At 39.1% G+C, this 24,194-nt stretch overlaps 1 protein-coding gene across 1 annotated transcript in view; it reads left to right on the forward strand.

Annotated features, from left to right (window-relative positions):
• The window catches only part of RFX4 (regulatory factor X4), a 79,197-nt gene that overhangs the window by 13,293 nt on the left and 41,710 nt on the right, over nt 1-24,194 (forward strand). The window contains exons 4-8 of the mRNA XM_009649476.2: nt 2,706-2,829; nt 14,864-14,925; nt 19,902-20,115; nt 20,963-21,040; nt 22,870-23,033. Of these exons, the coding sequence (XP_009647771.1) occupies nt 2,706-2,829; nt 14,864-14,925; nt 19,902-20,115; nt 20,963-21,040; nt 22,870-23,033 (642 nt within the window). The remainder of the gene's footprint in view (nt 1-2,705; nt 2,830-14,863; nt 14,926-19,901; nt 20,116-20,962; nt 21,041-22,869; nt 23,034-24,194) is intronic.

The raw sequence follows: 24,194 nt of genomic DNA on the forward strand, positions 1-24,194 counted from the left end.
TAGGGAAAGTGAAGCAAGACATAAGGGAAATAGGTACATTTTGTCACATGGTTCATATTGCCATCACCTTTATTAGTTATTTCTTGTCTGGCATCTTGCTGAAAAGAGTGAACAACATCAATCCTACAGGGATCTATCCTTAATGCTTACACCGCTCCAAAGGCAAAATATGTGGAACACTATAAATGAGGAAGAGGAAGAAGTAGCTGAAGATGCCAGAAGCATGTCTGCATGACTGTCAGCCTGGCTAAATATCCTTTTCCTGGAAACAGGAATGATGGTTTTGTTTTGTTTTGTTGATGACACAAAATGAAGTGAAAGGCCTGGTAAATGTAGCATTACTGACTGCCAAATACATCATAACTGGGGAACTGCACCAGCTTGAATTTAACCGTGAAGGCATACACCGATACCTAGTATCCTGTGCTTATCCCATGTTCCCATGTTCATTGTTATCTGTAAAACCATAGCTTGCTAAACACTTGGCTCTAAAACGTTCATGAGTATTTCACTGGTGAACTGGTTGACCAAATTGTAAGCGTGAAACTTCATTTTACCTCAGTGTGGTATGTGTGTACATGTGTGTGCCTACTTCTCCAAACACAGAATTATTCAAAGCACAGACAGCCTAATTCCATACAGTTTGGTGGCTTACAGTGTAGGTGCTCCAAATAATAACAGTATTGTGAAGCTAAAGTCAACAAAACTATTCTATTTTTTTGCGACATTCATAAAAAGAAGTAAAAAAGAGGAAGGTAAAGCACTGCTTAAGTAATGGATTCTCCCCAGATAGTAGTTTCACAGAAATTGTTATGATGCATCAAAATTAATCTGTTCTAGAATCCTTTATGTGATTAGCAATGGTAACATCACAGTTGTTCTATTGCCTTCATATCTAAAAGCAACTCTGCAACAACACTACAGACCTGACTCTGCTATAGAATAATTTCATTTAATCTAGAGTATATAAGTATAAAGAGGGAAGCAGTAATAGGCACAGATAAAATTGTCATTCCTGTGGAAGGATTAGGGGGTTTATTGCTATACTGTAGTGGTACAAAAGGTCTCATTGTGAACTACTGGATTTCACATGGCTTTATTAGGACATTTAAAATGTTATATATATATTATTTCTGATAATGATTTGTTAGGTAGAAGATTGAGTTCATTATCTTTCTATAATACTGTAGAATGAAGCTGAATTCAAAATATGATAAAGTTGTTAAATAAAAGACAGGAAAATAAAAGAAGTGGAGCAAGATGGGTTTTTTGATCATTAAAAAAAAAAGTTCAGGTATAATGGAGCATTGTTCGGTGTCAGACTAATGACTCTCTGTGAAAGAGAGGAGAAAAAGAGAAAAATTCATCAGATATGAACAGAAATAATTAACTGCTTTTCTTTCTGTCCTGTCTTGGTCACGGAAGCTGACATTCCAATTAGCAGCTATAGTATACAAACGAACTCTCCAGGTTTTGAAAGGAGGTTTTGTTAAAGCGCTATGAATTTGAGGAAAGATGCCGTGATGATATTTCTGTAGAAACCAAGGAAGAATAGATGTTGCCCATACAAACTGATTCCATTCATCTAGCCGGATATCTTATTAAAATAGTTTGCAGTCACAAATGATCACGATAACGGAAATGGAAGGTAGGTAGGTCCTGAAAAGGGCAATGAAGGAGAGAAACTAGATATTTGGAAGGTGTTCTACAGCTATCAAATGACAGGGGGTTATTTACGGTAAAATTGGAGGTTTCTGAGTGTATGTATTAATTTTCTAATATGTTTAAGAGGAAGTTGCACCTACCACCTTCTCCTAGCCAGCAAGGCAGACAAGCACATATGTAACTATATGCACATGAGTGACACCATGGATGACAAGATTAATTCTGGTTTAAAGTTAAATGTGTATGTAAATACCTCTTGAATTTCTTATTGGATCAGCAATTGTAAAAATGTCATTTCAAATGAATATTTCTTCTAATTTATAGATTTATAATGAGCCCAGTTTCAGATTTTAAAGATGAAGCATATGTCTATTCATATATTTGATGCATAATTTAAAATTTTATAGTTGTGTGTTTGCATGCGTAAATGAATAATAATAGTTTCTACAAGGCAGAGGAGGATGTTATTTCACTATTTTATTCAGCACTGTATTCAGATCATGGACTCTTTTTTTCACTTTGTCCATAAACAATAGCAAGAAAACATTATACAGATATGATTTTGTGCACACTCTTGAGTATTTGCAAATAACTTGCACACCTGCTTCCTCAAGGCTGGACAGGAGTGCAGAGAGTCCCGTAAAGAATGAAAGAACGCTTGCCCTCGGTGAATGTTGTTTTGTAGTTGTACATATATTTGTTTACTGCAGGACGCTTTTAGGGTATAACAGATTACTAGTTTATTTTTTTCCTGAAAATAGCACTTTGGAGCATGGTCAAAACCCAATATCCCTTTGTGCTAATCTGTACTTGCCTGAGAACTCGCAGCCTATGATTTTGATAGCAAGCATGAACCAAATGAAGCAAGTAAGCATTATGGAAGTTAATTGGAAGGACCACTTAGGAACAAAGCAGAGAAAATTAAGTAGACAAGCAGAAGCCAAAATGTTTGGTCTTAAAGATGCAGCTTTGCATACTGTTTACCATACAGGACATCCAACATACTTGCAGTTCTCTCTGTTCGATATTTGTTTTTTAAGGCTGGAGGAGAACTATGAGATTGCAGAAGGTGTTTGCATTCCTCGAAGCGCGCTCTACATGCATTACTTGGACTTCTGTGAGAAAAATGACACGCAACCTGTTAATGCCGCCAGCTTTGGGAAGGTGAGTCTAAACAGCAGTATGATGCCTTGAGCTCTCACCTGCTTCAGGTGAGTTTGGATTATTGAAAAGAATTACATCATCATTTACCATTAGGGATATGTGAATAGAATCTCTTATGTATTCAGGATATTGGACAAACACTAAGATATTAAGTATTTAGAAGGTTGGAATAATTTCTAATCATGACTTGGCTGCAGAATGCACTGAATTTTTTTTTATAACTTCAGGCCTCAGACTGGCTGACAGTGACATGGTATGCAATATTGTCAGCCTGGAAGTTGAATACAAGCCAGTGTAAACACATCTGCATTGTGACTTGCACTGCTTTAACAAATGTATTTTTATAAGATAGGAGGGTAAATTATCAGTCATTTAATTCTGGGGCCTGTCTGTGCTATTCTTGTAAGTATCATATGGAGATCCCTGAATTAATGGTACCAGCCCACACTGGCAAATCCACGAAGTGGAGTACAATGCTTCCAGATACGAAAGCCCAGAAAACATCTAACGGCACTTGTGTAGTGGCACTGCAGATACAGGCTGCCAGGTTATCTTTGCACTGTGATTCCTTGTGCTTCTGCTTTCCAGTCCAGCTCTAGTAAGAGCCGCTGCAGTTATCTCCAGACTCACAGTGAAGACGCACTCTTAGCGCAGATGCAGCTGCATGTTGTCCAGATGTGAGCAGAAAGCTCTTATGCTATGCATCACTAGCAGACATTAATGGCTGGCTAGGATGTTACATGAAGTTTTTATTTTGGATTTGCTTGCTGAGTGGGGTTTTCCTCTCAGTGAAAAACAGGATGATACTTTTATATGTTTAATTTTTTATTTAAAACTGAAATTTTACTAAAGAATGTGTCACAGGCCTTTAAAACTTGTAGGCTTTGAAAAAAACCAAAGTGTAGAGTTTGCCACTGTTTTTGAAATGCTTGCAAGCATGAATCTGAAGCTGATTGTCCTGCGTGCTATTCTCTTCTGGTGTTTGCAACATTTGTTCTATAGAAGTGCTGGGTATTCAAAGAAGGAAAAATGTTCCTAGGGTAAGTGCCTGTGTAAAGAGTAGGTGAAGGAGAAGAATGTATTTAATGAGGTGTCATTTTCTATAGTGCATCTTTATCTAGGAAGTTTAGCAAGGCAAGTAAAATGTACCATGTTGTAACACTACTATGTTTGTTGTGTCTTAAAGACCTGCATAGCTCAGCTGATTCTGTGTTAGGTTTCTGCTTAAATACATTGCATAAGTGTGAACAAAATTGTTTGTTGTACATATTATCGCTACCAAGTGGTGAGTATAGTGGCAACATGTAATTTAGGAATAGTGAGAACAAGAAACAGATTTCATACAGGCTAACACATTTGGAATGTGGGCAAAATTTACATGATGCTACTTTTACTGCTGCTAAAAACTTCTGTAAATTGCAAAGTGTAAATATTCTGAAAGTATTTCATCAGAGCATAAATTCAGCAGGGACTCCACCAATTTTCAGTATGCAGCAATCTTGTTACACTGTATATTACTCCATCCTTTTTCTCCCCTGCCCCTTGTACACATACATATGTTCATCAGTAGGAGTACCTTGACCTAGCAGGACAGGTACAGTGTCTTCCATCCAAAAATCATGACATTCCAATGTGTTTTTCACATGCTGTGTTCCAAGTGATTTCCTCTTGGTTGCAATAGCATGAAATTTGTTTTCCTTTTTTGTGGAGAGGAAGCCATGCAGAAACATCCTAGTACTGTCTCAACTAGTGTTTTGTGTGGCCATTAATTTTGGATCTGGGAGCTGAGGCTTCTGCATAGGTGTGTCCAGGAACCTTAGACAACACTGGCACAAATACTGAAAGCAAGCTGCATCTGCAGAACCTGGAGCAGACCCCAGTGATTCTTTCTAACCTATTATTGATAAGAAAATGTACTGCACGGTCATGAAGATCTGCAAGGCAGACACCCACTTCATTCCATCAATAGTTTGCAGTCAGCTTCCCCTTAGGAACAGGTACATGGATGAAGTTTTAGCCAACAGAGTTGTTATCATGTGACTTAAATACTGTATTGGCAACGTGTGTTGCATAAATTCCTTGGAGGCAGCACAGTGAAGTAGGTCCTATTTGAGGGCTTCTGCACTTAGCTGTTGAAACAGAGACCCCAGACATGCTTGTCCTCATTGGGAATCGTCAAGAGCCCTGCAGCTGTCATCTCCTCCAGAGAAAGGAGTTAGTTGTTCTGTGAAATTGTAGACAGTTCGTCTTTCAATAGACCACATTGAATTTATGATTCATCTTTGAACTTTAGCTCTTTGGGCAATGCTAAACATTTAGGCTTTTTCTTTAACAGACTGGTAGTTTTTAGAAAGAGACATGGAGTTCAGGACATTAAAACAATCTGTAATAAGTAACATCCTATTGTATTATTACATACTCAGTTACATCTCAATTAACAAAACAGTGTTGATTTAACTTTTAAAGATACCACTGGAGACCCCTGAAACTTGCCTGAAAGTGATCTCTCCAGATTAAGGTTTTGTAGACAATGCTTCAGCCCATGTGTACTTCTTAAGCCTGATGTAGTTCAAATATATCCACAATGGAGGGGAGAACAGACAAGTTGTTCATGAACAGCTGAACTAATGGACCTTGTTTCCTACCATCTCCTATGTTCCCTATATCCATACATAGCCTTACCTAAATCTTATATAGTATCTCCATGTTTCCTTGCAGTACTTTCAATTATTTCCAGGCCCAGTCACTACATGAAGGTTTTGCTTCTTTCAGTTTTCTCACACATCTGCTGCACCTTCTTTCTATGTTATTTTTAGATTCTCTAAGGTCTATCTGTCTGTTTGCCTGTCTTTTTTTTCTCTCCTCCCCACATGCCAACAACTGGGCAAGAAGCAGCACATGGGGTGGCTGGTTCAGGGCAGTAGAGGTGTTGACTGGTTGCCTCATACTCATCGTGGTCCCATCAGGCAGTGACAAATGGCTCAGCTAAAGGCTGAGCTTCCCTCCCTGTCTTGTCCTCAGCATTAACAACAATATACTCTCCCCGCTATCCAGCTGGTGTTTTCTATTAAACTTATAGGACATGGACTGGACCTCAGGCATTTGGTAATATTGGATTTGCGAAACAAAAATTGGTCTGGGGTGTGAAGAGATTCACAGAGAAACAGTAATATCTCATAGACTGTTTCCTGAGGAAGCCAGGCTAATAGAAACAAAAGTAACGAGGAGAGAACAGAATTACTGTATAAATAAGCACCTTTTAAAAAGCAACCTATACTCCTAAACCACTTAAAGTGCATATAAAATAAGGAAGACTTTAATATGGTTGTTAGTGTGATATATTCTTATATGACAAAGGGGGCTGTAGCTTTAATATGTTAGCCAAGATTTTAGTGCTTTACTCACCCAATTAATATGTGAAAATTATAGGCAGTTCTGTCTATACTAGCATTTGCCAATCTGCTAATAGCTACGCTAGCTAGTCTGTCATTACAGAGCTTTTTCTTGCCTGCAAAAGACAGGACTGAGCACTCTTTTACCCATATGCTTTAACTAAACAGTGTCTAGGGAGGGCCCTGTATTTGCTGGTTACAGCTCGGCATCGGCAAGTGGAGACTCCAGTGTTAAACTTCGGCTCTTACCGTAAGCAGCAAAACAACGGGATCATGATTTCACCCCAAAGTGAAGCAGAATAATTAAAACTGTTCCATGCAACCAGTGAGAAGACAGGGAAGTACAGTGAGGAAGGCCAGGCATGTCACTGAGTTATTAACAATAAAATGTTGTGTATGAGAAGAAGCTTTCTCACAGTGAACACATTTAGACTGTGAATTAGTCTTCATGCAGAAGGAGTGAAAGCCCTGTTGCTGAGGTCACTTAAAAAAGATGGCAACCTTGTGCCCCTCAGCCCTGTGCTACAAATGCCTCCGGCTCTGCTCCGGGCCCCTGTGGACTTAGAGAGCAGTTTAAGGTGTTTCCAACTGGAAGCTCTGCCACTGCCTGCAGCAGGGAGGGCTGAGCAAGTGTAGCGGTTTTTTTTCTAAGTGAAATGTTAACATAAAATGCCAGTGATAATTAATACACTGAGCTAGGAATTATGGTGGTTGAAGGCTCTGACTCACTGTTCTCACAGAGTTTAGTCGCAAACACTAAATCATTCTGAACTGCGGCCTTCATTGAATTTTCCAAGCCCCTCAGTAGCTATCGTGTATGGATGGGTTCCATAAGGCTTGTTGGTTCTTCCCTAGCTGTAGCATGTGACCCAGCTGTTCAGCTGGGTTGGCAGGTCTTTGAGCTTTTCTTTCACTTTTATTTCCTCAGCCAACACTCATTTTTGTTCTTTGTTTCTTTTGAGACCCTGCGTGAACCTTATTTTCTTAATCAAGCCTCTTAAAGATGTTATCTTCCTCCTCCTCCTCACCCATTTCCCCTATCTTCCATGTCCTCAGTTCACTGCTTTAAATCGACTGTGCAGTGCTAGGTAACTTCCCGGACCCTGCCTTATCTCTTATACAGAACGCTTAGTTTCTTGCCCTGCAACCTCTTTTGCATCCTCATGAAGTGTTCTTCCCACAACTCCCCTATGCCCCCTGGAGGTTAAATACTTTCCTCTTTTGTTTTTCTCTTTTTTTTTTTTTTTTTTTTTTTTTTCCTTTTCGTGCTTCCCTGCCACGTCTTTTCAGAAGCAATAGTAAATTAATATTTGAAAAGGAAAACGAAGGATGCTGACACTGCAGGGTGACTCTCCCCCAGCCTGAGGTCCCTTTACATCACTCTGGCAGCATAAAGAGGTTTAACATGGATGCATGCTCACGTGAATTTTAGAGCCTCTTTATTGCTGAGTGGCTTTGCTGTAAGTGAAAATTAGATTCCAATAAATTTATTTCACTAAATAAGAAGGGTAAAGTCCACAATAGATTTGTAATATCACTTAGGAAAGAGATCTTTTACCTTTTTGACCAATATTTCTTCCCCATTTCCAAAAAATGGGCTGAGGCACAGTTATACCAGCAGAAAAGTGCTTTTTTTCCAATAGTTTGCTTTGCTCCAGGGAGGTACAAGCTGTACCAGCCAGAGTCCTCTTTTATCACTATGCACTGTCTCCATGCCCAGAAGCTTTGCCAGCAGGACTGCTCCTCCAAACATGATTAGCATAAATAGGTTTTAAAGTGTTGTGCTACCATGCTACATATATTTGACATTTAAAAAGGACAGACAAGTAGCCTTATTGAAACATCTTTGATAATAACATTGGGATGTGATTGCATTCTGTTTTGTCTTTTTACTGAAATGCACACATCTGGAATGGCCTGCTGTGCATAAGGAGATACTTCTCCTGACGATGTATTTTTTTTTTCCCCTGTAATCTCAATTTGCTCCTAAGTAGCCTCAATAGTAACTGGTATAGCAAAGCCAAATTTAGTCTTGGTGCCCTCTTCTGATAGACTAAAACAGCACTTGCTTTACTATAAACTACTACTACATATGGAATGGGTTTTTATTAGACTTTTTTCTAGTCAATATAGAAAAGAAAAATAGAACTGGGGAAAAATCAATCTAAAGATGAGGATGTGGTTTCTGTTATTGTGTCAAAGGACCATATCAGACTGTCAGTGCTATCTGAGCAGTCCCTGTTTTTCCTTCATCCCTTTTTAACAGCTAAGGTTCCTGACCAAAGGACAGTTAACACCAATATGACTTTTCTTCCTGATGCAGAATCTTCCAGGCCAAGCTCCTTTGAGGAGGCCATTATAACACGAGTACCACAGAAGCAAGTGGTCATATCAGTGTGGGGAACGGGGATCCTATGGTGTAGTTGAAAGCTCTTTGTGCCCTTGGCTTTGCTTCACATATCCCTTGTATTATTGCAGGTTGCTGACCGTTGCCTTTTTCTCCTTGAGCTTGGGGAGTAAGAAAACTAGCAAGGATACCTCAGTTTCTTTGGAGTGACTTTCCCTTTCCCAAAGATTTCACCTTTAGCAAAGGGATTTTTACTGGCTTTGACACTTCAGGCATCTGGCCTCTGGTTAGGTCTTCAGCATGAAGTAGAGTGGCCTCTGGGCTGCTTTACCTCATGTCCCAGATGCTGTTCTTACAGCACAGGGCCTGCCAGAGTGCAGGGATGCTGGCGCTCAGCCTTTTCCCACAGATATGCTGGGTGATGGCAGTAAGCATTCTGGCATCAGTACAGAGCAGGGGGCTTTAGGTCTGCTTGGCTTCAGCAAGTCAGCACCAAAAGTGGCTGCAGCTCAGCTAGACATCTGAGTCAGAGCATTTGAGCTTTGCAGCTTTGTTGGGATGCAGTAATCTGTTTGATCGTTCCTTGGGCTGAATTCCATCTGGCCTGTGGAGCCACTGAAGGAGGATATTAGTGTACATAGATGAATTTGAGGAGAGGTCTCACAAGCTTCACTAAAGGGCCCGGTTCAGTTGGAGTTCCTCATGGTATCTAGTCTCCACAGCAGGCAGAATTGGGCACAGGCATTAAAGAAAGCGCCAGCAGGCTTTTCTGACTTGCTTTGCAGTATCAGTTGAGATGTATCAGTACTAGAAACAAGATCTTATCCTACAGCTAGAGCATGCCCTGTTCCACAAAATTATGAAAGTGAGTGGAGAGAAATGGGAAGGTTATTGAATCTAAACAGACAACAGATCTGGGGTCAAGAATACTGGACCCGTACACTACAGTCTTCTCTCCTGGGCTGTGTAAGTAAGTGAGCAAGGAGTAGAGAGGGTACAGACACAGTCATACCTCTTCTTTTCTTTGCACAGTTTGGTGGATTTGGGGGACAGGAATTATATATTTTAATGGACTAATTTGATTATGCTCTTTCCTATCAGTGGATGTTTCTTGGGCCAAACCTTTCCTGACCTTTTCCTCAAGGTAATGTGTTGTTACGCCAGCCCCAAGCTACCTTTGAGCCAAAAGGTACCTGTTAGCACAGGTGTTAATAATAGCAGATTGTCTCAGGGCAGGAATTTCAAAAGCACTGAAGCAGATGGGGAAACCCCAGAATGATCCAGCTGGAGCAGTACCAGGCCAAAGATGAATGAGCCTAAAAAATCCTACATTTACCATGTAAGACTGAGGATATCAGTGGTGTTTGTGTTTTGCAGCAGTGAGAATAAGGAAAGCATAGCTGTGTGGAAGTACAGTTATATTTGGCATCACTGGTTTCTTTCCTGCTGCCATGGCAAAGAAGTTTATGACTGAAACACTACTATAGAATTTGGTAAATAAACACAGATCTTCTGTACCTGACTTTGTAAAAGCAAAGCATACCCTCTAGGTATGGGACTTGAAACATGAGTTCAGATAAATAGAGCCTGGTCCTGTTATGAAAAATTGTTATCAGAGGAAAGACAATTTATTCCACTGTGTTTAGAATCCCTCTAGAACCTCCCAGAGTTCCAGCGCCTGGAGCCTGAAATTCATTTCTCATTCTGGCAGAGTACAAATGCTGGGTTGCAACTTAATTTGATTTTATTTTATTATTCTGGGAAGTTCTAGAAGCACGGCTAGAGTTATTTCAAATAGAAAAGAACAAGAGTCATGAAGAATAACATCCCTCTAGATCAGATGCACTAATAAAATGAACATGCCTTTTGAAAAGTCGCAATTTAAATTATTTCAGGGAAAAGACTTCTAAAAGTCATCCTCTGCCTATTGCCCTCAGAACAAAATTTAGTATTTGGACACGCAGAGGGAGAAAAAATTATTTCAGAGGTTTCCAGACATCTCTCGTTTCTTACATTCTTATTTGTTAGCATGAAGACAGATGCATAAGAAGCTTTATAAGATGATTTGGGTTTGGTTTTTTTTTTTCCCCTGATTTGTTTTGGCATCTCATATCATAGAAGAATTTAGATGGAATAATTTGAAAATATAAAGTTCAGTTTGGTAGTGTATCCAATGTGGCATGATGGGTCACAGTGTAGGGATGAAGGCAGAATAGACGATACATTCCTCATTTTAAAGCTGGGACTGGCTCTGCTTCTGTTGGAATGTCACAGTGCTGGAGATGTGAGGAGACATGCAGTGGCAGAAATTGCAGCTGGCAGTAATCAGGATGAAGGAATGCACCTCTGCAGCCATGTGAGGGTAACAGACCAACTCCTGCAGGTAGCCATGTTTAAGGTTAATAGATAGTGCAGACTGTGATACAGACCTTTACGGAGGAATTGCATTTTCCAGTTGTTGCTCATAACTTAAGCATCGATGCAAAGCTTTATCTCATTCTTATTCCAGTATTTTAAGAATGACCAAAAATACAAGTAACTAGGTATTGAATTCAAGTTTATTCAGACACCCCTACTAGGTTTAAAAAGCCAAAATGCGATAAAAATCCTGTTAGCTCCAAGAGCTGTGCAATATATGTTGAATGTTGTACTACCAGCATTGTAATCTCTGTGTGAGAGAATGAAATGAGAAGACTTTTCTTTCCTGCATTCACTTTGGCTGCCCCATACATTCAGAGTGGAAAGGTTACTGCCTGTCAGGAAGAAAAAGGTCCCCTTATGTTCTACCTTCACAGGCATTCCTAAAACCATTATCAATCAGGATTGTCTGCAAAATGGTTAAACCAATGCTGACCTGGATATACTAGTCCCCTGAAAAGGTGTAAACTATATATATGTTGGTTTATAATGTAATAACATCTATCTGGCTCTTACGTATACAGTAGGCAATCACCAAAAAGACTATGGAGTTGCAAAAAGATATGGCAGTTCTTAGTTTTGGGGTTTTTTTAATCAAGAAAAGCATACAGAATCTGCAGCAGGCAAGATCAGGTCTTGAGCAGGGCACAGAGGAAAGAGATGGAGAACACAAGTGAAGTTCAGTAACTGAGAAAGAAATTGAAGTAGCATTGGTTTTTGAGGCTAATATAGTAGGGATAGAAGTTATTTGCATGTGAAACTCCTGGTCTACATCTGTCTCAAAACCAAAAAGCCAAGTCGTGTAAAATAATGCCTAACAGTCAAAACTGCGGCATAGTTTAGGTGGATTTTCACTTGGAAAATGTAAAACCTGTACCCTTTTACTCAGCAGATCTTATATGGCAGCTGAATTTGTGGTCACTTTGGAGAAGTATGAGATGAAATTTCAGTTCCATTGAAGGACAATGGTAAAAGGCCTGTTCACTCCAAAATTCCCTTGGATACCACCCATGAGATCTTTTTACCACTGCTGCTGTTGAGAAGCCAGCGCTGCTATGAGAACGGGGACTGGGCTCCGTTCAGAAAGCAACTCAAACTGCATGGTCTGGTCTTGATTCGTTTGCTTGCGCAACTCCACTGCAGTGATGAAAGGAAAATGATCCAACTTGGTTTTCAGATACAAACCTGAATTTTCATGTCTGACAACTAGGAACCCCCTTCCCTCCCCACCCAGCTGTAAAATTACCTCATTTTCTCTGTAGGTCCTTGAAAGTTAATAAACATGAAACACAATGATGATGTATTTTATAGGGTGACTTTTCAGACTGAAAGTACGATTTAAAATTTTGGACTTTCTGCTTTTTCCATTGATTTCGGAGCACAGCAAACTCTACTTTGTCCTGCCTGATCTGACTTCTCTTCTTTCAGGGAAATCTCACTGCCTTTGTTGATATTGTTACATAGGGATTCACATAAATGTAGCTGAATATGAACATTTATATGAACAGCTAGTTCATTTAGTACTTGACTTGTTTTATTCTGAACACAAACATAAATACCCATGCTTATGTATACCAGCACCCAAACACGAGTATGCCATGTTATACACATTTTACACATGCAGCATTAGATCAAAAAGTCCTGACATTTTTTTTCAAAGGTTTGCTAGATTTTTTCTTTTTTTCTAAATTATTGGTAAAGAATATTTTAAGTGATGCATACTTTTCAGCTGTATTCTGAAAGGTGTATCTCAGTGTTTAAAATGTGCTGGATTTAAAAAAGAAACAGAGAAAAGAAAAAGGGATCATCTGATCAACTGCTCAATTTTTCTTCTCTTTTCCTGATCACCTCTGCCCTGGTATGTAGAAATTGGCTGATTTATTTAAATCCCAGGAACTCCCACGGCACATGGTTCGTAAAGTAGTATTTACAGTGTGCATTGTAACACTTCATCACTACTGGAAAGACTTTGAAAGTAATATGGGTTCATGTTGTTCCAAAAGAAAAAATAGGGTAAAAGTATCTCTAATTTTAAGATTTGCTTTTGAGTCTACTGCTGTAAAATCCTTTTTTTTTTTTTTTTTTTTTAGGGGAATTTTTTTTTTTGATATTTTCTGAATGACAACTGCCGCCAAAACCAAAATAAATTGAAAAATCCCCTAACCCAAAAAAACCATCCTCAGAAAGTAGTTCTTCAACACTGCCTTTTTTCCCACAGCCTTGTGGAGCCCCCAACCCTGTCTGCAGAAAATGAAAGAGAGAGGGGTGGGATTAATGTGTAATTAAAGGGAATTTGGAAGGCTGAGATGTTGCGGAATGTTAGATCAGTAGCTGGAACAGCATGTGGTGTTCTTTAGGCAGGCTTCATTGAATCCATACAAAAAAAGAAAGAAGGGCTGCTTGCCTGTCTGCTCATTTATCAAACAGCTAGGCTGAACTTTCACAGCTCCACAAAAGTGTTTTACTGTTTGCTGAAGTTTTGCTCCAGAAATTAAAGCTGAACAACCTAGCGACTCTGAGTCTATGCTGTGTTTTTGACATAAGCCACGTTGTGCAAAGCTCTTGGAAACCAACGCAGGTCAATTTTTACATGATACAAGAGGAAGCTGATTGTATGTTTGCTAAAAAAAAATAAAAAAATATTACTGAAGAAATGGTCAAATATGTGACATTGTAATGTCTTTATTTATATAGCACCTTTTGATCTAAATATGTGTTCCAGGGCTTTCAGTTATCAATCAGGATTAAATATTTATCACAGTGGCAAAATGGCTCATGGAGAAAAAAAATCTATATTATTTAATCAATTTTAATTGATGTTTTCTTCTGGTTGAGCAGCTACATTCCATCTTATATGCCTGTTTTCCTTTAATATTAGCCGGTGTCCCCCAAAACAGGAAACATTTAGCAATTTATATAATGAAAACACAATTAAAATAAATTAAAAAATGAAGAAATTCCTTTTGCAAGTGAATCTTCAGGGCTTACTGCAATCTTTCTTGCATGGCTGTTCTGTCAGAAGAATTTTCCTCCTACTGCAGACCACACTGAGAATCAGGTTCAATCCTGTGAGGTGCTGAGTGCCACCTTTCCAGCAACTGCAGCAGAGCTTTTTCATCAGGACTGGTCTGGTTAACAGGGGCTCTGATTACTGAAGGCACAATCTACATTCATTAATCCATTTCCTTAAATGCATCTGGCACTAAAGAAGTTTTGTTTTACAGTAGCAATGTTCTTTTAATCTCTGCTGACAGACTAGAGTCCGGATTCTTGATGATACCCTGCTGTTTCTGAGATGCACTTGTTTTCTGTAGAGGATAAATTGATTATGAGCTATCTTTACAAATGCAACAGTGAGTCTATTCTGGTAGAAGTGGTGCTCCTATTAAATACCAAAATCTTTTCAGGGAATCGTCTTTTTGAAAAGGGAATGTTTAATGGCAGGATTGTGAAAGTCTTTAAAAGACTGTGGCCTCTAAAACTCTCAAAAGGGGAGTTTCCTATATTTGCAGCAAACCCAAGTTTGTTGAGCCTGAAAACAGACTTAAATAAATAGTAGGCCAATTCTAAGTACAATCCTTGTTAATTTAGAGGCGGAACGGATCTTAGATTTTTAAGGAAATGTATGCTACTCCAGTAACTTCAGAAAGTCTTAGTTAAATTAATGCTAGTTAATGGAAATATACTGAATTTTAAAGTCTCTTTCACCTCTTTCAGTAATGGAAAAAATCAAAAGCTTTATTTCAGTTTTTGCCTGCCATGTATTTTGCTGACGTCGCAGTGTAGTTTTTCTGCTTTTTGTTCTTAACAAGTCTATATTAAGTATTAGTAAATGTGCTGTTCATTTTTTTCTAATATCAGTTCTATTTCTTTGCAGATAATAAGGCAACAGTTTCCACAGCTAACGACAAGAAGACTTGGAACCAGAGGCCAATCAAAGTAAGCAGTGTATGGTATTATTATCATCTCACACAGGGCCCCATTTGGCTCCAGCCTTACTGAATAGGATAGTATGCGATCAGGGAATAATTTGTCCAGTTGGAGACTTAAAGCCCAACTTTGAATGAGGTCCTATTGTAGTCTTTACATTGTCTTACTGATTCAGTGGTGATCCTGCAATGGTAGTCTAATGGAGGCCTTTTACTGATTTCATCAGCAATATTTTCCATATTGTTCCTATAATGTTTTTCATCTCAACTCACTTTACATAATGTAAAGGACATTCACACCCAGGAATAATGGAGCTACTGTTGGAGGCTGGGAAATGACAGCTGGTTAACATCATGTTTCAGTTTAGAGGACAAGTGGCAGAAATCTATCTGGAATTTAGGTAGGAACATACATTGGCCTAAACTGAAGGTGTCCACAAACCTGGATTTAACCACCATTTTTCCTGTGTAATGAAATCCAATGTATTTTTAAGCAATCAAGGAATTAGTTTATTGCCTTACCTAAAAGATGGTACTTCCTGGAAACAATTAATCCTAATTCCAGAATGAGAAAACAATTCAGAAAGAAAAAAGCCCTTCCTGGAGTATTTGACTTTTTCCCGTTGTTGACAAGAAGTGATTCTACCAGTGATTTATTTTTTATACTTTTTTCTGTTTGTGGACTCCGTGAAATTTTCCCAGTGGAGGTTTGGATCTTTTTATGGCAAACATAAGCCCTCTAAAAAAATATATATGTATCTGCTTTTCTTGATTAGCTTTCACAGAATCCTACAGGGTAGTCTAAGGGTGGTGTCTGTAGGTGACTATGGAGGGGAAAATGAAAACATGGGACAGCACATTTGCAAAATTTTGCTGGTAAAGCTCTTTTGAAACGAAGCCTAGAAACACAATATTGCTAAATGCTGAGAAACATGCTATGAGGACTGCACTTACATACTAAAGCTAGAATGACACACTCTTTAAAGGAAAAAAGAAATTAAGATGCTAAAAGAAATGCTGATAAATTAACTTTGCTGTGCTCTTCTAACAAGTGGTCCGTGCCAAGCAGTAGCTCTTTGATGGGACCAAAAGTCCTTTTCCCCATCTGGAGATTCTCCTAATTTTTATAACTAAGCTTTCTTTTTCTACAGCAGTCATATTTAAGCAGGTAATTGAAGATTTAAAATCCCTTCCCAAATGCAAATTCAAAGCTACCGTAACATCAGAACTTCCAGAAATGTCTCAAGTGCAAATTCTGAGCTAGTCCAACAGCATATTAGGAAAGCATGGTAGGTCCAGACTCAGAGAATCAGGGTTTAGCACTGAATATAAGTTCTTTGGAAGTTCAAAAAGACAGAGTGAAAGCTTGCACAAGTTGCTTTATGGAAGCATTCATATGAGAGTACTCACTGTAAGCCATCAAATCACTCTGGCATTGGCTACAACTTCGTTATTTGTCTTCCTGTTTAATGAAAGGAATGAGCACTGCTGTATTTCCAAACTGGAGCTCCTCCTGCAGCTCCCGGAGTCTCTCAGAGGAGGAAGATGCTCTTGATCTGCTGACTGAAGGCGTCTTGCATCTCCAAAAGCTATGTCTCTTTATTCTGAATGAGGCTAAAAATCGAGGAGGCTTAATATTTCTTGCATATTTTCCCCCTAATCTGCATGCCTATCAGAGGGGCTTTCAGGTCACATACTCCTCTCGTACCACCTTTGCAATGGCTCTGCTCCCTATCTAGCAAATAAGAAGGGATTTCTGTAAAGCATGCTCTCTGTGCTCTGCAAAATTCTTGGCCCCTGAGAGTCCCTGGTCACTTCTGTGAGAGAGATCATAGTCACTCAGATTTCACAGCCTCAGTAGGTATGAAATTGAGTTCTTGTGCTCCAGAAGAGGATACCTACCTCTTTGTCAGTGGCTAACACCCCAAGGATTATAGCATACAGAGGAATCCTTCTCATTTGATCCAGTGAAGAGGAGAGGTATAAGCACACACACACTACATGCACACTGTACTACTTTACAATAAATGCGTTCCTTGCTAGACCCAGCACAGCTGTAATGGAGCTCTGGTTTTGTTTTCAGAAACATCTGACTGCATTCCAATTAAGTGTTACGTAAAGAAATTGCTTTAAGCATTAACACTTCAGTCGCTTTATCACCAGCTGTGCTGACCGATTGCTGCCAGTATGATTTTCATTCCACTTGCCTGCTACTGCCAAAGGAAATTCAGCCATGGAAGTGGTTAAGATTATCTGACTTCACACTGTTCTGCCTTCAGTCTTTTTATAGCACGGCTGCCTTGTAACATTACAAAGTTCAGAGCTACAATGGTGCTATACTCTTGGTCATCAGTTGTGAGGCTTTCTTTTTTGCAGCTGGGTTTATTGCTGTAAGCATGCAGCTGTTCTCTATCGCACTGAGCTTAAAAACAGTTCCACCACAGGTGAGCCGTGAGAAGGCAGCTAAACATAAAAGATGATTTCTTTCTGTACTGTAGCTTGAAACTCTTCAATTATGTACACAAGAGGTTAGTTAAACTGATGGAAACTACATTGTGTGAAGGGAATTTTACTTCTTTCTTTGAAGGAGTGCTGCAGATACCAGATCCATAAGAGGGAAAAGCATTCCACTATTTACCACAAAAACAATTGTGTAGTCTGCATGTTATTCTTTACAGATCAAACTTTCAAGCCCTGTTTATTGAATTAAGTTGGGTTTTTTTCTGATAGAAATACAGAAATGTGCTTGGAAAAGAATCTTTGTGAATTACACTAGTGAGTTTTTGCCATTTGGGATGGTAAAATTACTGAAGGAGGAAGCTATCTGGAAAAGCTTCAGAGTTAATTTGGCTATTGCTGTCTACATGATTTTGAAGCTACCTGGAAAACTCGTTTATGTAGTTTACTGCCAAGTGAAATACACCAGAAATCAAATAATGCACAGTGAAATTCTACTACATTTCCTAGGCTTTCATTCAGTTTTTTCTTGAATTGATTTAAAAGAAAGATTAGTATAAGAGACTGACCCCTATCTAAGTTATACAAACCTCTCAGTCTAGATAGAACTTTTGCAGTCCTGCCTGCTATGACCTTTTCCCTCCCCCCACTCCCTTCCCTCAGCAATCTGTGGTGCTAGATTCCTGCAGCATTTTGGTTTCCCCAGCCCCAGACATACCGCACAGGACATATGTGAGCTTTATTGGTCTTATGTGCAGTGCATGCATGACAGTTGCTACAGACCAAACTGGGGACTTGAGCTGCAAGCTGGAGTTGTTATCATTCTAGCTAAAAAGCCAAACTTCTACAGCTGCTGTTATAACGCCAGTGTTAGTACAAACTTGCCATTAGCTGTCTGTAAGAGGTTAGGACTGATCTGGAACATGGTTTCTGGTGTGGAATAGGCATTTTGGCCTAAGTCCTGATGGGCAGATTTGGAGCAGATAGTGTGGCTTTCTAAGGTATTGAAGCTAGGAAACTCCATTCATACCATGTCAGCTTAATGTTTTAATAAATCTCACTTGAATTATTCAATATTGAGTTCTAGATAGCTTTTATTTTTAATAGACAATATCGAATGTCCTCAGTGGGCATCGCAAGGGAGTCACATACTAGAAGTTGCTACTCCCCAGGCCTTTTATCAGCCCATCTATGCTGTTGGACAAGATTAGGGCTTCCAGCTCTTTGCCACCACTTTCTGCTGGAGATTATGACACACACTGATCTGTGGGTGAATGACTGAGAGTGAAAAAAGGAAAAAAGTCACCTGAGTTAGTTTAAACTACCATCATTTAGATGCTACTCTTTCACTAATTTAATTGATAACCTTTGTAAATCCAGCTGATTTTGCCTAGAGCAAACTTGGGTCTGTTGAAGTGAACAGATCGGCTGTCAGCGCTCTGAAATCAGTAACTGTCTGGGGAGTACAACAAACATCTGGAGATGGTAACTTCTCCTGCTACCAGAGTGGGATCCAGAAGACCATCTCTCATCATGCTTTTGATAGGCTGTAAGGAGAGAAGTGGAAGATCACTGAAAATTCCCTCTAGGAAAGTAGGGTGAATCAGAAGTATACGAGCAATGCAATCTTGTGATGCCTTTTGTAATCATTAAAAATTTAGCTGATGGGTTGTTGATACCTACAGCTGAGAAACTGAAATAAGTTAACAGGTTATGGAAGGAATAGTATTACCTTTGCTGCTTTGATGCAAGAGTTAGACTGGATAATTAGTGCTTCCATTAACACCTGTAATAAAGCTAGGTTGTAGCACAAACTTGTGCGATAAGGCCACCAATCCATTTTTATGCCTCAGCCACTTTATTACTCTCACTGTGGTCTGCACAGAGAGAGTTAGTGTTGTGTAGATGCCTCACTAATCCAAGCCCAGTGCTGAGTTATGAAGCAAATAATTTTGAACTGTACATTTCCTACTGTTCATTGCTTTCCAGCACAGGTCCTTTTTCCCCCCTCTCTTTACACTGCAGTGTTTTCAATTTTTGAAACATTTTTGGTCAACTCATTTGCAATAAAGACTCATGCTTTTCAGGGATCAAACCAGCCTTCAACAGTCTGAAAATCAGGGAGCTGAAATAACAACAGAAGGGCCAGGCCAGAGGGTCTGTACCTCTGCTTATTGCTAAACTAAAGGAGCAGCTGCACAGCAGAGCTCTGCCAACAAGTAGCTTTAGGATGCTTCTATTTTTATAAGAAGAAGAAAAAATAGAAGTCCATTATTTTCCTGCCCTGCAACAGTCAGCTTTATTATGTCTGAAGAGAGCTACTTTTACCAGAAGGAATAAAAATTGGAAGCCCAATATATTACCACAAGGTTCTGCTACTGAATCAATTCTTGTTAATAATATATAAACTATTGCACAGTCTGTTTTGCTGTAGAAATCATTAGCATTATCAGTTTCTCTTACGCCCGTATCTTTTTCTTTTAATTTTAAAACAATCTGCTCTATAAAATATACATCTCTATGCATCAGGTACCATTATTATGGAATTGCAGTGAAAGAAAACTCCCAGTATTATGATGTGATGTATTCTAAAAAAGGAGCAGCCTGGGTCAACGAAACAGGAAAAAAAGAAGTAACCAAACAGACAGTGGCGTATTCACCACGATCCAAACTGGGAACATTACTGCCAGAGTTTCCAAATGTCAAAGATCTAAATCTGCCAGCCAGTCTGCCAGAGGAGAAGGTAACACTTTGGAAATCTTTTCTTGGCTTGTCTTGATTTTTTTTTTTCCCTGCTCTGGATGAAAGCTTTATCTAAAATACAAAGACTTTAAATTAGAGTAAGTTTAATAATGTTTTGACTTTATTTATAGGGCGCTTAATTGCTTCATATAATAGGAAGAAATACCTTCCTATAAAATAGGCAGCTGATGTTATCAGCTGTACAATATTTCTAAAGCCCGTGCACACTTTTTTTAAAGTTACATTACATACAGCAGGTGAGGTTTGAGGGTAACTGTTTTTAAATATGTTATAGCTCTCTATTCTGCGAACACATTTGATGGCAAAGTGAAAAACAGTTCTGATGCTTTCTTGAGCAGAGAGGGACTTAGTGCATTTCTTGTCCTTCTAGACTAGAAATCAAGAGAACCCTATCTGCACATGTGACAAAAGTGCTCTGGCTGCTCTTGGCTGAGCTTGCTAGTTTTCTGATGCTATTCACATGTGTAGTATCAATGTAAAGTGGACAAAAGAATAGGGTTTTATAGTTCTTTATGTCCTAATTAGGGCCACATTCTCGTCTTTGATCTCACTGAGGCTTTTTGCTCCTCTTACATTTGAAGAATCCCCATTGATATAGAAAAATCCATGAATTCAAAGAGAGAATTTACTTTTAAGAAGAAAACTCATCTTAAAGCTAATCTAACTAATCTAACTAGACTCTTACCAATTTAATTATTTTTGCAATTGTGCGTGGGTAAGATAAGAAAAAAACTTACTTTTTTTTTTTGCTCTAGATTCTGATAGTTTTAAAAGCAGATTTCTTATAGCAGAATGATCTTTTGTGTGTCTCCCTCATTCTTTTTCAGGTTTCCACCTTTATTATGATGTATAGAACTCACTGTCAGAGGATACTAGACACTGTAATAAGAGCAAACTTTGATGAGGTATGGTTGGAAACTACAGTTATAGTTTAATGATACATGAGGTATTAATGGATGAGAGCTTATTTTGAATGCGATATTACAAACTTACGGTTTTGTGGTGGCCAATCCTTTTCATGAATAATGAACAATAGCTATACTTGAATACATAATATGTGGTGATAGTGTTAAATCTCACTTACAACTCTGCAAGTTAGAGGAACAAAAGCAATGGGAATGTTTTTATCTCTCCATTCTCCAGCAAGACTAAGGTAGCAATATCCCCTTACAAGATGTTGGACAATCCATTTCTTACAACTCAAGAAGTGTGTTCACCACCACTTTTCTAAGCTCTGAGCTGGGACTGAGCTCTGTTTGAAGGAATTCCTCTGAGTGTTCAGCACAAGCCCAAGGCAGGTGACACAGCTGAAATGGTGGGCTCTGGTGGTCTATTAACAATGGTGCAGGGCAGTGGGGGGTCTACAGCCTCCCACACATCCCAGAAAGCTGTAGCTGAAGTCCCCAATTGCTCAGTTGTACTGCAGTGCAGCTAGGAACACACACACTGCTCAGCAGTTGATACAATCCATTAGAGGTGGATAAGGTTTGTACCTGCTGCATATCTGACTGAATCCAAGGATTTTCTGGCAGCGCATGCCAACAACTTTATAATTAGATGTGAAAAATAAAACATTACTGGAATGTAAGCAGTTTTATATTACATGTGGAGATACCTAGTCCAGGAAAATAAATCTGACTATAGAGATGCTGAGGGCCTGATTCAAATATGACATCCAGGTCCTGGAAAAAATCAAAGGAAATGGGTCTTTTAACTCTGCCTTATGAACAATGGCGAGAAATTCCCTGCTTTTCTTCCTCTCACTGTTTAATTCTCACACTCTTCTGGTTTAAAGCTGAGGCTCTTTTAAGTCATTGAACCCAGTCTAGATGTTTCCATGTGAAAGATGTGACACACATTCAGGAAGTTTTCTGGGTGAGTCTCAGAATACTTTCTTAAGAGCAAGATGTTATATTTTGTTAGGGAATCTGTTTGTCAGGATCAATGGTGAGGAAGGGGCTGAGAGACAACAATATCTAAATGGCAAATATTCTTTACTGCACCTGGTGTGGTTACTTGTTTCAGTACAGATTGTGTGTGAAAGGTTATCACTTATGAATGCTGGTATTCTGACCCCTGTAGAACGGATCATATCATTCACTGAATAACACCTTTATTTCCTAAGTAAAAATTTTCAGAGGTATATGTTGCTGTGCCTGAAATCTCCTCCCCGTTTTCTTTTTTGTCTTTTTCCATTCTTTCTCCTCTTTCCTTCATAGTGGAGGAAAGAAGAAATCCAAAAGTGTAGTGTTTCTTTCCAAAATGAAGACAGAAAATGGTATATTGACCCCTGTAAGCCATGTGCTATCCTCCTCTCCCTCCCTACACCAAGCCCTAGATTGCATTCCTTTGTATACAGAGACAGAGAGCAAAGAGAGAGAAAAAGGCTTGACATGTGGAAGCCAAAGAGTTGCACTCACCAGCCATTGATGGAAGGTAAAAATACGGTGGTTCCCATGGGTATCTCTACTGTAGTAACACAAAGACACCCTGTCACCAACTCAGAGGGTCTCCTTGCCCTTTGGTTGATTATCCCATTGTGCACTGTGTTACAGTATAAGACTGTCTAGTTAAGGAACACGCCTTGCCTGTGTTGTACACCATCAGAGCAGCTCTGGGGCCAAAGCAAATGCTATATAAGCAGGGTCATTTAAAGAAAATGGTATTTATGGCCTTTGATTATTTTCACTTAAATATTCCCTCACTTAAACATTCCTTCTTCTTGTGATTACAGGTTCAAAGTTTTCTTCTGCACTTTTGGCAAGGGATGCCTCCTCATATGCTGCCTGTATTGGGTTCTTCAACTGTAGTGAATATAGTGGGAGTTTGTGATTCAATTCTGTACAAAGCAATTTCTGGAGTTTTGATGCCAACGGTACTACAAGCATTACCTGACAGGTCAGTATAGCTAGCAGCACTGACCACTTTTAGCTCAGCTGTCTTTATTATATGTCTTTCCTTCAAGAATGGCACCAGTTTTCAGAAAGCTGCTTGCTGCCACCTGTTTCCTGAGTTTAAATCACAGTGCCAATTCAAAGGAGTTGAAGAGCTGACATGATCCTGAAGAAATGTTCAGATTTTAACATGGCCTGTATTGTGAAAAGCTTGTTATTTTTTGTGATAAAGGATATCATCTTCTTGTTGGCCTATTAACATGAAGCTGATAGTCATGTCCCAACTTTCAGGTAATGTCAGAAATCTGCAGGCTGCAGAGTGTCACACTGTCTTCTGAAAATTTCAGAAACTGTTCTGCCATTCTGGGATAACAGGATACCAGTATTCTGAATTACAGTGACAAGAGGAGCTGGCCTGGTTGCTCTGTTTGTGAACACTCACTGCATATTCAAGCACTACAACCTAAGCATTTCTCTGTGTTTGCACTCTTGGAACCCAGTTGTTACGCTGCTTGCCAGGAATATAAAACATGAAGATCATAGTTGTGAACTCTTGGACAAATTGGTTTAATTTAAATACTATCCCATGAAGAACAGATGCAAGCTTATTTTAGGATTACTTTGTTAATATTAACAAGTAATTGCTTCCTTTGTTTCAAAGCTAAATTCAGTTTTCCATGCCATGTGGTAGAACTCAGCTGTTCTTTTCCTACCTGGAGCTCACCTGAGTCCAAGAAGTCTTGTTTATGTAGGTAAAGCAGCACAGAGAGCAAAAATTGTAATCACTGGCTGCAGCCAACCTGTTTCCTCCTTTTATTTTCCTAATATGAGTATCGAGAATTTTTTCCCTAAATATATGTGTACACCTTTAATATTATCTGACTGATGTTTTCCTGAGATTGAGTAATTTGTTAAGAAATTTGTTAAGCATATTGCTCTAGGAGTTTATTATTGGTGCTGTATGTTTGGTCCTTAAGATTTTAAAGTGGTTCTAATTATGACAAATGTTTTCAAGATGGTGTTCTGCTCTCCTATGCACACTGTATGACTGCTGAAGTACAGGTGAAGTATTTTTTCCACAAGAAACCTGTTGCAAGCATGGGCTTTCCTTGATAAGACATATACATTTTTACAGGCTTTGCCCGTCACCCCCCCCCCCCCCCCG

The sequence above is a fragment of the Egretta garzetta genome, unplaced genomic scaffold, assembly GCF_000687185.1.
Source record: "Egretta garzetta isolate BGI_Z169 unplaced genomic scaffold, ASM68718v1 scaffold782, whole genome shotgun sequence".
Taxonomy (NCBI): domain Eukaryota; kingdom Metazoa; phylum Chordata; class Aves; order Pelecaniformes; family Ardeidae; genus Egretta; species Egretta garzetta.